We start from the raw sequence: 19526 nt of genomic DNA on the forward strand, positions 1-19526 counted from the left end.
TAAAAAAATGTAGACTGTGCCTTTAAATTGGAAACAAATAATTGTGAAACATCACAACTTGACCGAATACATCAATTAATGAGCTTTACATAAAATGTATAAAATCCCTAAATGGCGCATTAAGAAGCTGCTATCTATCCCATCTGCCTTGTTATTCCACAGAGAGTTAGACTCTGCTCATAGAGTACTAGTTTGCCGCCGCGGAAGGATACATGAAGTGTAGGAAGCAGCCTGGTTGACACCGGAGAATTTGCTGTGAGGCTGTTTCTGATTGGCTGCTGCAGACCTGCAATATTATCCTCTATGTGTCGGCCGCTGCGATTGGCTACACGGGACCTGCATTGCACCAGGCAGTGGCACTTGATGGAAATATAATAAATATAAATATAGGAAACTTAAAAACCAATGCACCTTTCAGCGCCGAGTTTCCTCTTTTTTTTTAGTGTGTATAATTATTTTGATTTGTTAGGTGGACAGGTGTAGGGAAATGTGACATGTTTTCATTGGTGCGGAGTAAATGTGTGATAGGCTCGATATGGAAGTGCGCAGACTTACTATTGGTTACTACAAAGTCTGGTAGGCCTATGTGAAACCAACAATGGAGCATGGCAGGGTTGTTGTGTGCTCGTTTTACACATCTGGAGTGAAATGTATTTCGTTTCTAAAAAAAGGGAGTATGTTCGTTGTGCTGTTTTGTCGAGCTAACTGAATAAAACACAACTGAGGTAGGAACAATGACAACGCAGAATTTGATAAAGCAGATAGTATCTCAGTGTTGTCACAATAGTCCACACACACACACAGACTGTGGTGTATCTGACAAAGGCACCATCCAGTGGAGAGAGTGTAGAACAGTTGTTTACACTAGGAACAGGAAAGAAAGAGGTGTCTCGCTTAATAAGGAGAGAAAATGGCTTATATGAGGGGTGTGGGTCCACAATCCTATATTTAAAACAATAAGTCACTGAAATGTGTTAGTCTGACATTGTTCCTGTGATGATGGACAGTGCAGAAGTCCTTTATTATCACCCATATTCATGGCAGTGAAAGGTTTGGGTGTGTTACTGTCCTTAATATTTAAAGTAGACAAGTGACAATGGGTGATAACCATACAACTCAAAAACAGGGTTTTGATTTTAAGAGGACTGTTCTGTAGAGAAAGGCCATTCACTGGGATCTTTTGCCACCGCTTGCCAGAAAAAATGAAGTCATAGCTAGAGTTAAAGCTATTCAAATGTAAACAGGGTGTGTATAGCTAATTATAGACTGGGGGTGTTTAGTATATAGATATTCACTTGTGTTTTATTAACATGGCGTAGCTGTTGTGCTGATAGCCAAGATAAGACAAACTTTATTAGTCCCTAAAGGGAAATTCAAAACAAAAAAGAAAGAGGTCTGTGTACCTAAAGCACATAAACATTTCCTGAACCGCTTGTTTGTTAACTCGTGTTTATGGACATTTTAGCTCAATGTAACAAATCTCTGCAGTCCAGAGTCCAGATTGCATGCAGTCTTCTCATCAGGTCAAGTACCTCTAATTCAAGTTGAACTGTTCCATTTGTTAATCTACTGGAACTAATCAGGACCTCAGACTGAATCTGTTCAGTGTTTTGCTCTGTTTAACATGATAAATAGCTATTACATAAACATATTTGTATTTTTATTGCTGCTTTGCATCTTCTCTTTTATTTCCTCTGTTATTGTTGCACTCTTTACAGCGATACCAAGGTGAGCATTGTTGTTAATTCCACTGGAATCAAATGGGCCTGCCTGATGAATCTAATAAGGATTATACAAAATTCTTCATTGCTGTCTTAACTTAGGTCGGGAACTTATAAGTATTAGATTTTTCAAAAGTTTGTCTATTCATGTGTTTGCCGATAGTTGTGAAAAGAAGCCTTTTTATTTGCTTTAATGCAGAGCTACTGGAGCACAATCTGTATATGTCACAATTGAACTGTAATCTAGATGTGACATTTCAGAGAATGCCAACACCGTTGTCTGCCCCTGCTGTATCATCCCACATCTGTGCACTCACTGGGGCAATTTAGAAATACCCAGTCCAAAGTTTGCTATGAGCTGACAGGGCAAATTCCTCATTAGAACACACATCCTTCTTCTTGTAACCCTCCAAGCCTTTCTGGCCCAACCTGCCGCACTTGATTTAAATGCCTTTTTTCTTCCTCTTGCTGAATGTGCTGCGATGTATGAGCCGCGGTTGAAATGCGTGACTGATTTAATTATGAGAGTGTTGGTGAGAAGAGGTCTGCAGTGCAACAGCAGCTCACCCGAGCCCAAAGATGGCCCTTTAAAGTGGCTCAATGCTTGCTGCATGGGGCTACTTTCTGCTGAGCACTGAGTTACACATGGCTCCACATCAAGAGGAATTAAATCAACGCTGCTGTTCTCCGCATCTCAGACATGCAGCAAGAGCAGCTTAGCTGGATTTACTTAACCATGCTATAATAAAGGCTGATTTGAGTAAAGGACACCAAAATCAAATCACAGTCAGCACTCATCTCCCTGCCAGATTATTGTGCGCAGAAACCAAACATGCACTAACAATCTCTATCGCTAAGGAAGTCCCCTTTAAACACTTAAAAGTGAAGCATTAGCTCATTGACATTATGCAGCTCCCAGAGGCAACGTCCAAGTAAAATGCTACAATCAGGGTATTTCAATCTCATTCTGTAACCTCAGCATTAATTATATAATCTCCGCTGTCATCCAGTATGTTTGAGTTGTCAGGAATATTGTCGTAATTCGTGAAGAACATCTCTTTTAAAAGACCAAACAGGCAATTCTTTCAGACCTTTATCATAAAATAACAGGTATTTCATCTTAACGAATTAGACTAATAGGAGTAAAACAATAAACATGACTTTACATATTAATACAACTGATTCTATTTGTGACGCCATGGGCAAGAACACACACTACCCTAATTAAATAATTTATGTGATTAATTACCTCATGATATTACAGCATATATGAATCTAATAAATAGCAGATGTCAACAGATGCTGATTCTATGCAAACAATATTTTAGAGGTTGCCATAAGCCAAATCGCTCCCGTACATAAAAACGATAAAAGCAATGCCTGTTTCTTTAACATTTTATTTATTGTCACAACACATAACGGTAACAGGAGAGAGGGACGTGCACAAAATATATCAAAACTCTCTGGGGAGACAGACTCCTCCCTTTCACACAGCAATAGACAGAGGTCGGGTGGGGATCGGCATGAGAGAAAAAAAATTTGACAGTTAAAGGTAAAGCCCCTCTGGTGTGCCCTCCTGCTTCTTGTACAGGACATTTTCCTTGGACTTTTTGAAGTCTTCATTGGTGACTTTCATACGGCGCTCTCGCAAAGCCATCAGGCCTGCTTCTGTGCAGATGGCCTGGAGGACACACAGAGGAAAGAAAAAGGAGAGAAACGTGTGTCAAGTTTAATGGAGGCCTTAACAAATCTTTCTGTGGAAACAAAAAGGCTTTATGTACTCATTAATATGGCTGTTTTAATAACTTCTGTGTTTACTTTAGTTGGTTTATATTCAGGTGATAACTAACCACTTATTGTAAATGGCTAACACATCATAAATGTCAAATTAAATCTACACAGATATAACTAAGCATTACACAGTATGCCAGAAACCTGGTCAATGTGTCATTCTGCCACATGAGGGCAGCAGAGTTCAGTCGGTGAGAGGTGAAGATGTAAATGTGCAGTAAACACTAGGACTTTTGGCTTGGAGGACCGTCCAGTTAATTAAATGTTGACACAGGAGGAACACTTGAAAAATAAGCCCTTGGTGGTTAAACTCAAAACCATTTAATCTTGTTTTTCTCTTTCTGCTGAGCCACAGTGTGAAGAGGTTTGCTTCCACAAAATCTATCGTACTCGTACACCCGTCATCAAATTTCACAGTCACAAAAGCAGACCTGAGCAAGTTAAGAATACACATATCTCCAGTGTCAAGATACAGTTTAATTGGACACAACCCCTGCCATGCTACTTAGTCTACTCTGATGTTAAGAGAATGTACTCTAACAAATACTTGATACCTGTAGTAGTTCTTACCTTGATGTCTGCTCCTGACAGGTCGTCTTTAGCCAAAATGAGGTCATCCAGAGTGACGTCGTCTGCTACTGTCATGCGACTAGTGTGGATCTGGAAGATCCTTCTTTTGGTTTTCTCATCTGGCAAAGGGAACTCAATTTTGCGGTCGATTCTCCCTGAGAAGAAAAGGAAACTATCACATCAAACTGCTGCTGAGAAAACCTTGACTTTGTCTTCTTTTTTGTCCTTTGCTGGTTTTTACAGATTTGACATTTTATTGAGTAGAGATTTAGTATGCCTTTTACAACTGACCAGGTCTGATTAGGGCTGGATCCAGGGTCTCTATCCGATTGGTGGCCATGATTACTTTAACATCTCCTCTTGAGTCAAAGCCGTCCAGCTGGTTGAGCAACTCCAGCATAGTCCTCTGAATCTCTCTCTCACCTCCAGAGTTAGAGTCATACCTACACAAAACATATATTTCTCTTGTTTAATCTTTTAATGGAAAAAAGATATTTCACATCTACAAGCTCCTTTTTTATTAAAGTCAGTCAATAGCACTTTCACTGCCTACAAGGGATTTAAAAAGTCGTACATTAACTCTGTATTTCAACACAGTTGCTGTTGGTTCTGAGAATATTTGTCTCTGTAAAACACTTACTGTGTAACACCACACTCAACTAAAGTGAAATAGGTTAAGAAAGTTTTGTTACTGTGAACACCCATATTTGACTAAGAACTTGGTGTACTCCACAGTTTATTAGACTTCCAGACAAATGACAAAAATTTGCAACAGTAACACAACCTGAACTGTTAACGTGCAGGTAATATTTTAGGGCATAGCCAGTTATCACACTCACTAATCACACTTCCTTCTCCAACACCTCAGGTGCCACATTATCACTGTTCTGATGTTCTGAGCCTAAAATAGAACCCTGTGTACCTCTTAGTGCCGATGGCATCGATCTCATCGATGAAGACGATGGAGGGTGCATGCTCCTCTGCCACCCTGAAGAGCTCTCGCACCAACTTGGGCCCATCTCCCAGGTATTTCTGGATCAGCTCTGAGCCGACCACACGCAGGAACGTGGCTGACGTCTGATTGGCTACAGCCTTGGCGAGCAGTGTCTTACCTGGTCCACACATGATATGAGGTTGGGAAAACAAACGAAAACCTGGTTTCAAGGTCCCAACATCGACAACAATGCATTGTATCCATATAGAGATATTTTCAGAAAATGGATATGGTTAAGAGCTGGTGAATGAAATGTAATTTCCTTTGACTTTTGAATGAAAGACCCACAGTCATTATATTTTCAAAGGCTTACACAGTCTCCAGTGACATCTCCTTTCATTTTATATATAAATATATATATATATATATATATATATATATATATATATATATATAATTTTCCCATTTAGTAAACTTTCTCTTGCCTAATTTTCCATTACTGGAAATGTCTTATTTGAATTAGTTTTTTAGCAGCACAGCAGAGGGGTTATATTATCTTTGTGCATATCATTCTAAAAGATAGTGTAAAAATGTCATCACTGACAGGAAAGCTTAAAAAATTAGTTCAAGTGGAAATTAAAATTTATATCTATACTATTTGAAATAGTGACATCATGTAGTTGTATTAATATTTTTAAGGCACTAAGAAGGTTACAAATTAAACAAAGTGCACTTCATTTGACATATGTAGCCTCTGTTAATTTAATCCTGTCCAGATAAGAACAGATATGATTTTTGATTTGTAAAATTACTTTTTCCAAATGTCGTTCACTGCGACCAAGGCTGGTAGGTTCACAAAGACAATCCCATGAGTCCATGGCTAATTGCAATGCTTTGGCTATTCGTGCCATAAGTTTAACGTTACTTAAAATGGATGAATGAATTTGGTAATGCATTTCTGTCTGTTATTATACCTATCATATATTCTTCATAGGCTAAATTAGACTATAATTGGTATAATTAGAAACAACTTTAAACTGAGCTAGCTAAGTTAATATATGTCTGTACATGTGCATAATTGTGGTACCATATTATTTGCCGAACAGAATGATCAGTGACTCATAATAAGTAATGGATGTAAAATTATCTATGAATAGTTTAATGAGCACTTACCTGTACCAGGTGGTCCATAAAGGATGACGCCTTTGGGGGGCTTAATGCCCATCTCTTCATAATACTCCGGATGTGTGAGGGGTAGTTCCACTGACTCCTATTTAGAACGACACAAAACTACATAGTCATCTTCAACATTCAAAACAAAAAAAGGACTCAACCAGACATCGGCATAGCAATTTTGGTGATGTACCACTTTAACTATTGATTATAAACTATTGGTTTTAATCCAGTGTTGAGTTATCTATTATTTGGCTAGTGCATGTTAAGTCTCTCTATATTTATAGTTTTACTTAACTCTTTAAATTTTAATATAAATGCCCCAAATAATTTTTATAAGATACCTGTTTGTCAGAGGTAAGTGCATTCAAGATGATACCTTGATCTCCTGGATCTGATTATCCAGTCCTCCGATATCAGCGTAGGTTTCTTGTGGGGCCTTCTCCACCTTCATCACAGTCACCAAGGGATCAGTGTCATCCATCAGCACACCAATCACAGCATGAACCTACAATGACACACGAAGGACAAATCATGAGAATGTTTTCAGTTAAATTTAAAAGAAATTTCTGAACGTGTAAACTTACTTTTTAAAAATTAGGAATAGCAAAGTACAGTATACAGAACATTCAAGTAGCAGCTTCTCAATTGTAGACACTGCTGACCACTAATTTCAGTTGTTATATTGACTTGAAGCAACAAATAAAAGAAAGCCTAAAAAAGCTACTAATTACCTTGTGGTTGAGCAGGACAGAGCAGCCTGGCTCCAGCAGATCCTTATCCACGAAGGACAGGATGCTGACATAGTGCTCTGATCCTACTGAGGTGGAAACAATGGCATGGTTATCATCAATTATTTCCTCCAGAGTGCCCACAGACATGGGGGTCCCCCTCAGGTCATCCACCTTTGAGCGCTCCTCCTGTTAAAAAAAAAAAAAAAGGTTATTATTTTACCCAAGTATACAGCACAAAAAGCATGTCACGCACTTGTGTTACAAAGGCTGACCTCCTGTTTCTCTTCCAGGGGTTTCATCTGCTCTTGGTTTCTAATGAATTCCTCCTCCATTAGTAAATAATCTTTGATTCGCTCCTGCTTCAGTAGCTTCAGGCGGCATTGAGTGTGAGGGGTGACTGAAAGACAGATACAGGCGTATGTAAATTATACAAAAAAAATGCCTCTACCAGAGGCTGACTGCACACCTCTAAGGAAGTAAATAGTACAAAATACACTTCAACAGACAAGGAAAATGTCTGCCAAAAGCTGAACACACTTGTGATCCAGAGAAAGCAACAAAGTGGCAAGAGACCTGAGAACATAACACTAGCCATGAACTGACAACTGCAGAAACTGGCACAGGCCAGCAGACACAAATATTTCTTCACAACTCCTTGCTCTAAGAGTTCCTTACCCAATGGTAGTTTGCTGGCAGCGTCTGGTCCCTTGGTCTTCTTCTTCTTCTTGCCAACTCTGGTGGGAATTGGAGGTTCATACTTCTTCTTCTTGTCCTTTAATTAAAAAGGATTAGCCAGAAAAACATTCAGTAGTGTTTATATTTCTCAGCTCTTTAACTATATACTTTCACTTGTTTTAAACTCATTAACATACAGCTTTGAGTATGACCTGTGCTAGACTAATATCTGACATATATACATACACGAGTTGGTCTGGTCCAGACGCGGCTACAAACACAATCAGGTTCATATATCAGCTGAAAGAAGTTCCGTGATTTTTACCTTGTCATCCTTCTTGCCTCCCCCAGGACCATGGCCTCCACTCTGGTTTTGACCCTGGAAGAAGGTACCACTTCATTGTGACTGCTGTAACGTTAAAGACTGACACTGCCCAGTGGCGTTAGCTGAGCTGTTTCCAGAGTAACGTTACATTTAGCTGGTGTCACCGGTACCTGTCTGTTACAGCTACACGACTCCGTTTGTTTTTACGGAAAGACAAACATTAACGTTGACACGATCTCAACCACGAAGCAACTTCAGTAACTTTGTTAAAATAAATGATTTGGTTAATAAGAGCAGTGCTGATGATAACGGCTGTTGCCAACCGAGAAAAAAGCTAATATAGCTAACGCTAAGTCTGGTTTCAATTCTGTTATTTCTCATGAAATAACACCTAAAAACCACTGGAAGGTGCATCGTTACAAGAATATAAGCGTTTTAAGCACTATGGATCATGACGTATTCGTAAATAACACATTTTATTTAATAAATATACGAGCCGCTGACAAATTTGCTTGCTCACTTACCATTGTTGCTTGTCGCTCTGAAATGACGTCAGAGAATACGGCAACTCTGTAGGACAAAATACTCCAAGGGGGGAAAAAAAGCCACAGTCCAAACTCACGTCACTATTTTAGCATTTTTCTATAGTATATTATATACGTTAAACTGTGCCTTCAAATATCCAGTCAGTAGTAGTATTGCTGCAAACATTAGTAGTTAAAAGAGCTGGCCTTGATAGCAGGTGGGATTTTAGGCAACTGAGGAGTAATAATAGTTTACACATGGATTTTTTTGATTGATTGATTGTTCTATAAAAATGACAGCCCCTATGGCGATTTTACTAGGATATTTCCTGTAAACTAAAAGAAAACCTATTAAGTTAATGCTAAAAATAAAGAAATGACAATGGCAACTCCCCTAATACACTCCCCTATAACTTATATCTTTAGGTCCTGATGCAGTGTATGTATAGGATCATTGATTTCATTAGCCCAGCACATTGTGCAGTATGCTTTAATGAAAGTTTTTTCTTCAAAGTTTATTGAACACTTTTTAATGAATGGTCCATGCCTTGTCATTGACATGAGTTATAGCAAATGTTTGAACAATGTCACTGTATTATTCATGCTAATCATTAGATCAGGTAAAAAACAAGCTGAGATTGGTTATGTATTTCAAACAAGACGGAAAAATGAGTTTATTGTATCCCATCAAAATAGCAAATCAAGCGTAATGGCTTCCAAAATGTTAACACGTGGATGAAACACCAACCAAACAAGACAAGTTAAGCGTTTATATATGGCTTGAAACAATGCACACTCTGTACTGTACGAAGTCTGGATCTTGTTGCTGAACTGTAAAGAGGATGGGATTGAGCTGCAGAAATACTATTACCTTTCTTTAGGTTTATACCTAAACAAATGCATTTTTTGCTCTGCATATGTTTGACTAGCACCATGTGCCACCTGGGTATCACAGACTTGGTTTTTACAGAGACTACTTAATTGGGTTGCTTGCTTTTTACTCTCCCCCATCACACTCACGCACGTGATAAAACAATAATTATGCATATGACAGTGACAACACATTCCACCCATCATAATTATTTCATCAAGGTAATTAGGCAATCGTGCAGGCCTGCCACTGTTTATCTAGCTTATCTCTCTGCTGGGATATGTCTGTACTGTGGAGTATCGCCGACACCATCTGCAGCAGAGCAGAATCAACCACATTGTCAAATGCTGCATAACAGACTTTCAAAATGTCTAAAATGCAGTGGACACAATCCCAGTCATTGGAGATTGTTGTGACTCAAAAAAAGCTTTATCACAGTCTTTTTATGACTTTGTATGTGTACATCTGTCTGAGTGTCACCTGTAGCACGCATATATGCATTTGTGCAATTAGAGACTTACACAGAAATACACAGGCATTTGTTCAAACCTATTTTAATCTGTGTAGGCGCAGCTTCTATTGCATATTCTGTGATTCTCTGTTGGACTATTTTGTGTATGTGCTTCACTGTGTGTGCGTGTGCACTGACAATTGCAAAGCAACATCTTTCTAGATTGTGTACGAGGGTGAATTTGTCTTCATAACAAAGACTGGAGGCTGTGAGTTTCAAGTTATTTTTGTAATTTTTATTATTCTGTATAAGATATTGGATTTCAGTGTTTTGGGATTTTTGTCAGGTTTGAGTTATTTTCTCCATCTCTACTGTTAATGAACTCACTTGCTGATTATGTAGTTAGTATTGACATATTAGTATTGATAAGAACAAAGTATTCACGTTACATAGATTAAATACACAAAGACAAGGTAAACTTTGATAAATGTTCTCAGTACCTTGGAAGGTATTAAACTTGAAAGAGCATGACAATTATATACACTCTAAGATATTGTAAATAATTAATAAATGAAAGCTGCTCAATTGCCTAGTGATGAAGCCATGCTTCCATTTCTTATTGTTATGTTCGTTCTTGCACTGCACACATGCAGTTTAAAATGGCAAATTGCAGATTTTACACTGAAAGTTATTTGAACGATGGGTCATTGTTTACAGACAGAGGTACAGAAACGCACTCTTTCCATTTTTACCTATTGCATTTGTGTTTTGCTGCTCAAAATGACCATGGTTGACAGCTGATTTTGTTAGCTATGGTTAACTGGTGAGATAAGCTTATGGTAGGTCCACAAGTTTATTAAAAGTGTCTCCAGTTGACGTATTTAGTGTTACCAGCAGCAGCTAAGAATCTTGTAGGCTATTAGATTCCACTTCATAGCTACATAGATGATATTGTGCTAAAGGGCAAAGTTGAACGCATAGCTGGGGTTGCTTCAGTGTAAATGTTTCCAAATCCAAGACCAGGACTGCTAATACTATCCTAATCTTTGATAGCTTCCAGGACTGGCTTCCACATGGTGGACAAAGAGCATTATGCAGAAGAGCAAAAAAATAAACTGTTAAAACACTCTTGTCACTCTTTCTGGCATGTTTATGGTTTTGGAAAGGTTACAGAAATATGCCATCCATTAAACTCTTAAAAAATGAGAGTTCACTGTGTGGCACCATGCACGCTGATTCAACATGCTAAGCTATGATTGGACAATCACTATTTCTAGGAGGGGTTTAGCAAATAATGGTCAATTACACCAAAGTCCTTTTAATGTAAATATATTATTTACTCAGCATATGTTTTATTAATGCAGAGTGCCTGGATCTCACCTCCTTCCTCTCAGTTTATGATGCTGTGAACCAAAAAGGATTTCACAGCAGATGACTCACATAGTCATACAACCATTGGAAATCATCCCAAAATAATCATGATGATCCTTTATAAAAAATATTATAGTGCACACTTGTTTTGCTGGTTTGCCAGATTGCTGTTTTATCAAGACAACACCAAATGAGGATAACTGTCTTCTCCCATTCTCCGCAAATTAGACTCACATACACAAAAGCTCAGCTGGTAATGTCAGAGGTGGACCCTGAGGGAGTCGCAGACTGTAGTTTCATCATCCTGTCAAATGGCTTTTTCCAAGAGAATGAAGAAGCCTATGCTATCTCTCTACATCAAGTATAATATAATGTCCACAAATCTTTCTCCCTCTCTCCTTACAGTTTTAACGTAAGTCAGTGTCTTTTGTCCTTTTTGTTTGCTGCCCTTAGCAATGAATGCAGACTACAGGAAAACATAAATCTAACATGCTAAAACCATATAATGAGCCCTGTGGTGACTTGCTTGACTGCATTTATATCAGTACTACCTTATACCAATACCACAACAGTAGGCTGTGAGAAAGTCCTCAAATCTGCATCTGTGCTTTAATAATGTGAAGAAAACCCCAAAGTGAACAGCAGTCTCACACAATAGTTTGTTTTTTTGTTTATCTCAGACTCAGAATACTATTCATTCAGCTTTGAGATACTGGTAGGTCTGTTGGGTTTGTAATGAAGTTCGTTTTTGGAAGGCTTTGTCGTGTATTTGTTGTGATAATGAATGAAAACAGACCCAAAGATAAAGGCCATTGAATTTGGATATAATATGGCTGTGAAACATTTGTCTGAGTCATGAGTGATGTGAATAGCAGTGTCACTGATTGTCTGGTTGTAAAAGTATGTATTCTGCAGGTAAACACTCAATTTTCTACATAACAGTTTTATGTAATAACTACTGTTAGACACAAAACCAAGAAACACCCATTTTATTAAAGTTATTTCTCTCTCATTAATGTCCTTTACAGTGACAGATACAGTGTGGACTTGGGTGGAGTCAGATCAAGTCTTGTAAAAGTGCTGCAGATGAGTGAAAGTTGTGGTTTGGTGTGAAGTGTTGTAGTGCATCAGGTCTTTAAAGCGCAGATACAATGGCTCTAGACAGGCTTTTGTATCACCATGGAAACTGAATTTCTCACTGGGGAACATTCCTGCACTCTGAGTCTAGTCCTGATGTGAGACACCAGAAAACTCTCATGTTTCATTCATGTAGCAGGTCATGTCACATTCTTGACAGTAAGTTGGGATGAGAAGGTTTAATATAAGCTGCTTGTTGATGGGAAGGATATTTCGTGTGGTCTTGTACACCAACCAATTCTTGATGTTTCTTCAGAAAGGCACTCCCCATTCAGTTTTTCCTTTTGTATCCTTTGAAAACAGTTCACACTGTTTACCCTATCTGTCCACACTAGTTTCTGCCAGGCGGTTGTTCATGATGCCCAGGGCACCCACCCCTCCTGAGAATCCATTCTGACGGGTACTGGAGCTGGATTGGCGTGGTTGCCCGATGGCCATCTCTGATAGCTGTTTCTGCATAATGGCCAGATTCACCTGTGGGAGGTTGAAGAAATAAAGAAATCAACAGATGAGAAGATTTTTTTTTGTCTGTGTTTGGAAGTAGTACATGCAACCTGTAAAACCTTGTGAAACAAGAATTAATACGGTGTGTTGGCGGCAGGTACATCTGATTTCACAGGTGTGATATACAGCTAGCAGATGTTGTTTTTCCTCTCCTTTGGTGTGTTGATTTAAGTGAACAAAGACGACCAATAAATGTAAGTGGAACTGACTGAGACCAGATATTTACTCTCCCACACAACCAACCTTTCCTTTTTCACTCTGCAATGTCTAGAGATGTGCAGTTCACAAATGCTGTGTAATGCTGTCTCTTCCTGTTATCACCTAAATGACAAGTCTCATTCACAGACATAAATTAATGTAAGAAATTTTGTGAGATTCAAATAAGAAATTTTCAGTACGTGACAACAGAGTAATTTGTTTGCATTACGATTTGACATCCCTGTGTACAAACTCCACTGGTAGTGTGTTGAACAGTTTTATTTTTCTCAAGCTGAACTGTTGATCTCATCTTCACTGTCACCACTAACCCAAAACTGCACCATTTATAAAGATGACTGATCTAGCCTGAGGTTCTCTGAATTCCACGACACTGTGCATTTAGAAAGGCTACTGCAAAATACAAATATATTTATTCCGTATAGAGCAAAATACCAGTTTTACAATAACAAGTTACAAGTTCTTGTTGCCACCACATTCTATGTCCACACCATCAACGTTCAGCTGTCTCTGATTGAAAATGAAAGGATTACTATGTTACCCTGTGCAGCAGTAACACTTTAGCTTGTAGAAGTCTCTATCGCTCTACCTCCACTCAGCCCTCTTCTCTCACTCTCTTATTCTTCTTTCCATAAGTACAGTATGTACAAATCCAGTTTCTCAGACCTTTCTGATGTCTTTGCGAAATTGTTCAGACTGCATTTCCATTTTTTTTTACTTTATTTCATTGACTTATAGAAATTGCCGATCACATTGATAGACAGCAAATGAAAGGACCGAAATTATAGACAGACAATCAGCCAATACCATGATTTGCAGTGACATTTGATGTTCTTCAACACAGTGTTACATGAATTTCTACTCTAGGCACCTTACTAGAGTGCATACATGATGTTATTAGACAGTTCTGAGGTGAGCCAAATTCTGGACAAGCTGTTCTTTTTTATCAAAGGGTTTTCTCCAGGTACTCCGGTTTCCTCCCACAGTCCAAAAACATGTATGTCAGGTTGATTGGTGACTCTAAATTGCCCATAGGAGTGAGTGTGAGTGTGTGAGGTTGTTTGTCTCTATGTGGCCCTGTGATGGACTGGTGACCTGTCCAGGGTGGACCCCTGCCTTTCACCCACAGAGAGCTGGGATAGGCTCCAGCAGATCCCTGTGACCCTGATTAGGAATAAGCAGGTATAGATAATGGATGGATGGAGTCTCATACCTAAGCACAGTCATATTAGGTTACAAATAAAACCATCAGGAGAAAAAGGGCACATTAAAGGTTACCAAATTGGCTGTTGATGTCATGATTTCATGATATTCATGATACATGATTCTGTAGTGATACTCATGCTGCCACAGAGTATTTGAAATTCAATAAATCTTATAATGATGACCTCAGAATGAGGTGAAAAAGTACTTAATAACTGTAATATACAAACACAGATAATTTACTAGATGCTCTTTCTGCAAGCAGTTTAATTACTCTTGCAAGTAGTAATGTGATTATATTAAGTGTGAAGTGTCACAACATGCGCCAGTCGTGCAGCTCTCACCTTGTTGGCTGCTAGGAAGTCCCTCATGGAGATCATCTCCCCAGACATCCTACGTCCAGCATCAGTCTCACTGTCGTTGATGGCATCTGTCTCAATGGAAGGATCTCTGCGAGCCCGCAGGTGGCCTGGGGCCACCACGTTTCGTCGAGGGTGTCGGTGTGGGTGGTGACCCCTTTTGGGGAAACAGCAACGGCAGGGGGCTTCCAGCCTCCTCAGTAGCCAGTTGAGGACTTGCTTGATGACAATGGAGATGACGTTGAAGAGAGAGTAGATGCAGCAGACACCGGTCAGGATGAAGAAGAAGTTGCCCAGCCTGTATGCGGTTGTGGCATGGCCCTCATAGATGACCCGCTGGCTGCTCACCATATCGCCAAAACCAATGGTACTGAAGGCCACAAAGCAGAAGTAGAGCGAGTCCAGGTAGCCCCAGCCTTCAGCTGCTGAATACATGAGTGAGGCGCAGCAGGACACCAGAATGGCTGCTGCTCCTAGAATGAGCATGACACAGTAGACTGAAGGCTTCCAGCCAGCCAGATCCTCACCTTTTCCTCCTCTGTCTGCTGCAGCTCCACCTGCATGCTTTCCATCAGAGACTCTACGACCATTTTGTGGAAGCACAGCCTTGTTATGATGTCGTTCATGACAGGACTTGAGGACAACAGCAATGACGGTGATGACACGTTCTAGAAAGAGATTGAAGAAGAGGATAGTGGCTGCGCAGCCAAGCAGGCCGTAAAACATCAGGAAGACCTTTCCTCCAATGGTGGCGGGTGTGGTCATCCCAAACCCTGGGATACAAACAAATAGATTATTTATTTAAAAAAAGACGAGCGTGGTCATGGCCTCCAGCTGGTTTAACTCATCTTTAAAATCTCAGTCACAAAGAAGATGGCTAATTACTGATGTGTTCAAAGTAACAATTACACATACTACTACTTCTCTCCATTGGTGACTTTCTCTCTCTCTTTCTCTCTCTCTCTCTCTTTCTGTGTCTCTGTCCCTCACATTCACTTTTAAGACCTGAATTGGTCCCAGTGTGTGTGTTTGTCCCTGCAAATTTTACTGTATTTCTCACAGCTATTTGGCAACAAAAAGCCAGTGGAGCTGGTGCACGTCTCTGTTTGATCATTTATTCTTATTACTGAAGTTCAACTCCATTTACCTGGTTTCCCCCCAAGAGGAACAGTCATGCCATTCGTGTATGATTTTACCTGTGCGTCTGGTGAAATGACAGATGGTTAAAAATGGGAGTCAATGAGAGGTCTTTCTATCAACTGCACCAATCTTAGCGACGTCTCCTTTTCATCCCTCATTTAACACTTAAAGCTCACTGACGTACTGTCTGCCTGCTCTGCTTTTTCAGTCTATGGTTACAGTAACCTGCACCGTGTGTGATGGTTGACAGGTATAGAAACTGTATATTCTTACAACACAAGAGCCCTTTTCAGTAGAAAAACAGATATATATTACTGTAATGAAAAACACACTCTGCAGCATGACTAATTGCTTCAGTACCACAGGCAGGCTTCTTGTGGAGGACTTGATTGCCTCCACGTTCAAACTGGTTCTCAAGGCGCTAATTGAACTGGTGTTTCCTCCAAGCATGGCAATAAAGCCAAATTGGTTTGATTTTATAGAGGTGTTTTTCTTTCTTTCTTGTTTTCTAAGCCTGGTTAAATGTGATGTTGATGAGTCATTTGACCTGTTCAATAAGATGTGCATGAAAGAAAGGAGAGGAAAATAGTGCGTGTGTCAGTGTGACATCTGTGTCATGATGTCTGTCTGGAATAAAAGATCTGAACATGTTGGGAGCTTATGGCTGTGCTGCACAGGCCTGACTTTTTGCTCACAAATACAACCTTATTCAAGAAAAGCATGTAAAGCAACAGTCTTGTCTTTTTGGGAAGTGCTGTATGCTCATTCGCTTTCTTGATAAATGTTGGATGAGAAGTTTAACAATACTCTCAGGTCTCCACAGCCAGAAGCTAGTTAGCTTAGCTTAGCACAAATGCTAGAAACAGGAAAACACCTAGCTTGGCTGTGTCTGACGATAACAAAATCCCTCATTAAAGTCTTCTACTAAACATATTTTAGCTTTCCCAAGCTCACCTTATTGATTTGACACTTCAGTGTTTGAATAACCAAACTGTATAGTGAGACAGGCTAACTGTTGCCCTCTGTTTCCAGTCTTTGTGCTAAGATAAGCTAACCAGCAGCTGATGGTAGCCTGTAAGAACTGTGAAATGAGTAGAGCTTCTGCGCTTTATTTTCTTTAAATGAGATCCTTAATGTTACTGAATGTGAAAACAGCGGACCCTCCAAGATAATGTAATGAAACTGTTTCTCAGAAATCCAGCAGTACCTCGGTACTCATGAGCCTTGATCTCTGTTGCTACTGTCAGTCAGAGACATGTGAAATCCTTGGGAATTCAATACACTTTTAGTTTGGTACCAACACACTTCCCCATAATTACAAAATTGACCCAGAATGCAAAAGTTAATTGATTCACTGTTCACCAAAGTCTTTGGTTTTTACCCGTGGTCAGTGCAACAGTTAACAGATTTTAAGGTTTGACAATTGGATGGTTTTTACCAAAGTACACCTTGGAAGGTGTAATCAACTTCTCCCATGTTTTGTTTGTTCATTTGTTTTTGTTTTACAGTCTTTGACTGAGGTGTTTTATTAAAGAATGATTTATTTTCTAACACAGTTGTTAATCTTTTGCACTGCTGGCTGAGTCTCATGCTGAGCCAAGCTTGATGCTCTGGAGCCAATGGGCCCTTCTAATTGCCCGTTTAGAGCAACTATACTGTTATTATATTCTGTTACATTATGCTTTTCTTTTTTTTTTTTTTTGGTGTCACAGAACAGGATGGAGCTTCTTCTCTTAAGAGGCTATTGCAGTGAAAGATGTGAGTTATTCTGTAGTTAAAAATCAGGATGACTGCTATACGCTGTCTTGTATGAAAGAGCAGGGAGCAGAGGAAACAATCTCTTTGAAATGAAAATGAAACTTCTTTAAAATTGTCTGAGAATTCAGTGAATTATGCTTGCAGCCCACCATAGGCCACCATAAATAAAACATCGGTCTTAAAAGGAATAAAGCTTAATGAAGGTATTGTCTCTGTAAAAAAAAGGATCAGTTAGAAAACTGGCTTGATATAGCCCTGGTCCACAATCACCATCCTTGTGATTTAAATACTCATAGTGCATAACTGATATTGTCTAGAATAGTGCTCTTTTTTCCTGCAGTATGGCCATACAGACACCTTTAGTGCTCTCAAACTGTAAAGTACTAGACACAGCCTGTGCTGAAATGGAAAATAGATTGTCAGGCACAGCTATTGCACTGAATTGGGAATTTGCTTGGATTCTGTGGTTTTGTTTAACCCAGCGAAACAAAGTGAAGGTCCAAAAATGGTGCCGCTTGAAAAATATGTCTCATGATCAGAGAGGGGAACTTGTCAAACATGGATGTGACTAACATTAGTTAAGGTGCTCTTCTATTCAGGGTATAGTGGCTCTGCCTTCAGATACAAATCAAGAAACAACCTGGCACATAAACTTATTTTACAAATGTACCATCCTCAGTTATTGAGTGTTTGCGTTGTGCACATTTGTATGTGGTTACATCTACTGAGACTTAGAAAGTGTCTGATACAGGTTCACCTTCTTTGCCAATGAGCTGTCATAACAGTTTGATCCCATATTATCCCGTATTATTCACTTTTCATGAGCCAAAGTGACAAATTTCTTTTTTGCTCTCCCAGTGTATTTTGTTTTGAAAGGGCGTCAGAAACCAGGTTTGGTTTAATCAAAACTGATGAAGCCCAGGGCGCAGCAAAATGATGCACTTTTTTTCGTTTGGAACATTTTAACTTGCCAAGAACGACAAGTACGGACGTAGCTTTTCACATAAATACTTGTTTTTAGACAGATGTTTTTAAATGGCATTCTCTCCATCTCACCAATGGTTGATACCACAGTTCCCACGAAGTAAAAAGCGCCGGTGAAGTCCCATCGAGGTCTGATTGTGTCTACACGGATACCCGCTACGTTCGCCTCCTCGTAATTCCTGAGGAAGTTGTTGAGGTCTTTCTTGCTCAGGTTATACTTCTGGCTGAAATGCTCAAACCTCTGCGTCCAGCGCTCCTTCGCTTCCCGCTCCTTTGGCTGTTCCAGTGCGGAGAAGACGGCCGCCCCGCACAGCAGATATATGATGATGAACAACGCCAGCAGAAGGAACCTCGCGTTATCCTCGTTTATCGGACCGGATCCACAGCAGCAACCGCTCCTACATGCCATTATGTTGCTGTTGTCACCTTGGCGCAGCTGCAGCGAGGGAACTGTGGCATGATGGTTTTCAGTGAAATGCACAGTCCCCGAAAGAAACGTTAACGAGAGGAACGGGATGGGCTGTTATTTACAGCAGAAAAGTCCTGCGCAATACAATTAAGTCTATAATTTAGTCATCCAACAGTGTGGATTTGCCATTTTGCTCATGAGTATTTGCATACAACACGAACCAGCCGGACGAGCGCGTCCTTCTTAGTTCATCTCCACCGGTGTTCTGTGTTTCCAAGACGCTCAGAGAGGAGGAGAGATCCACGCAGCAACCTGTGGATGCAGAGTAGTGCTGTTGGGCTCTCTGGTTCTGCCTCTCCAAAGAGGTCCCCACCCTAGAGCGCGCGTTTTACGCACCGCACACTGACCACCAACATACGGATGAACTTACAGCCTCTGTGCTTTCATCACCGTATTTAAGTCCATCTTGGCAAATCTACTAATTGCAGAAATGATTTCAGGACTTAGGTTTGTAGAAGGCATCGTAGGAGCCGCATCTGATAAAGAGTCCCGGGCTGACCTGAAGATATTGGATCTGACCCACCAACTTGGGAGGCTTGATTCTGACAAAATAGAGCGCGTTTGCATACAGAGATCAATATCATTTGACCTTTCCGAGCTCTGGTGAGGGATTCGT

General features: G+C 39.9%; 2 protein-coding genes across 2 annotated transcripts; both read right to left on the reverse strand.

Annotated features, from left to right (window-relative positions):
- Positions 1–3102: 3102 nt before the first annotated feature.
- Positions 3103–8501, reverse strand: psmc1b (proteasome 26S subunit, ATPase 1b). The gene is made up of 11 exons (XM_026319140.1): positions 8448–8501; positions 7924–7977; positions 7599–7695; positions 7196–7320; positions 6924–7109; positions 6569–6697; positions 6190–6286; positions 5005–5194; positions 4374–4525; positions 4083–4237; positions 3103–3402 (listed from the first exon to the last, which is right to left on the reverse strand). Exons 1-11 carry the CDS (start codon positions 8448–8450, stop codon positions 3268–3270), a joined length of 1323 nt encoding a protein of 440 aa, XP_026174925.1. The 5' UTR covers positions 8451–8501; the 3' UTR covers positions 3103–3267.
- Positions 8502–12498: 3997 nt separating this feature from the next.
- On the reverse strand, positions 12499–18850 carry kcnk13b (potassium channel, subfamily K, member 13b). The gene is made up of 3 exons (XM_026318989.1): positions 18514–18850; positions 14545–15332; positions 12499–12751 (listed from the first exon to the last, which is right to left on the reverse strand). Exons 1-3 carry the CDS (start codon positions 18848–18850, stop codon positions 12596–12598), a joined length of 1281 nt encoding a protein of 426 aa, XP_026174774.1. The 3' UTR covers positions 12499–12595.
- Between the last annotated feature and the right edge of the window lie 676 nt (positions 18851–19526).

Source organism: Mastacembelus armatus, chromosome 24 (genome assembly GCF_900324485.2).
Source record: "Mastacembelus armatus chromosome 24, fMasArm1.2, whole genome shotgun sequence".
Taxonomy (NCBI): Eukaryota; Metazoa; Chordata; class Actinopteri; order Synbranchiformes; family Mastacembelidae; genus Mastacembelus; species Mastacembelus armatus.

What these genes read in the sequence shown, in the direction of transcription:
- kcnk13b (XM_026318989.1), bottom strand. Translation starts at nt 18,850, where the DNA reads ATGGCATGTAGGAGCGGTTGCTGCTGTGGATCCGGTCCGATAAACGAG. An exon ending in AACTGTGGTATCAACCATTG is followed by an intron (nt 15,333 to 18,513) that starts GTGAGATGGAGA and finishes TTTGTATCCCAG; the next exon opens with GGTTTGGGATGACCACACCC. An exon ending in ACTTCCTAGCAGCCAACAAG is followed by an intron (nt 12,752 to 14,544) that starts GTGAGAGCTGCA and finishes AACCTCCCACAG; the next exon opens with GTGAATCTGGCCATTATGCA.
- psmc1b (XM_026319140.1), bottom strand. An exon ending in CTGTCCTGCTCAACCACAAG is followed by an intron (nt 6,698 to 6,923) that starts GTAATTAGTAGC and finishes GTGTCATTGTAG; the next exon opens with GTTCATGCTGTGATTGGTGT. An exon ending in TGTCAGGAGCAGACATCAAG is followed by an intron (nt 3,403 to 4,082) that starts GTAAGAACTACT and finishes TGTGTCCTCCAG; the next exon opens with GCCATCTGCACAGAAGCAGG.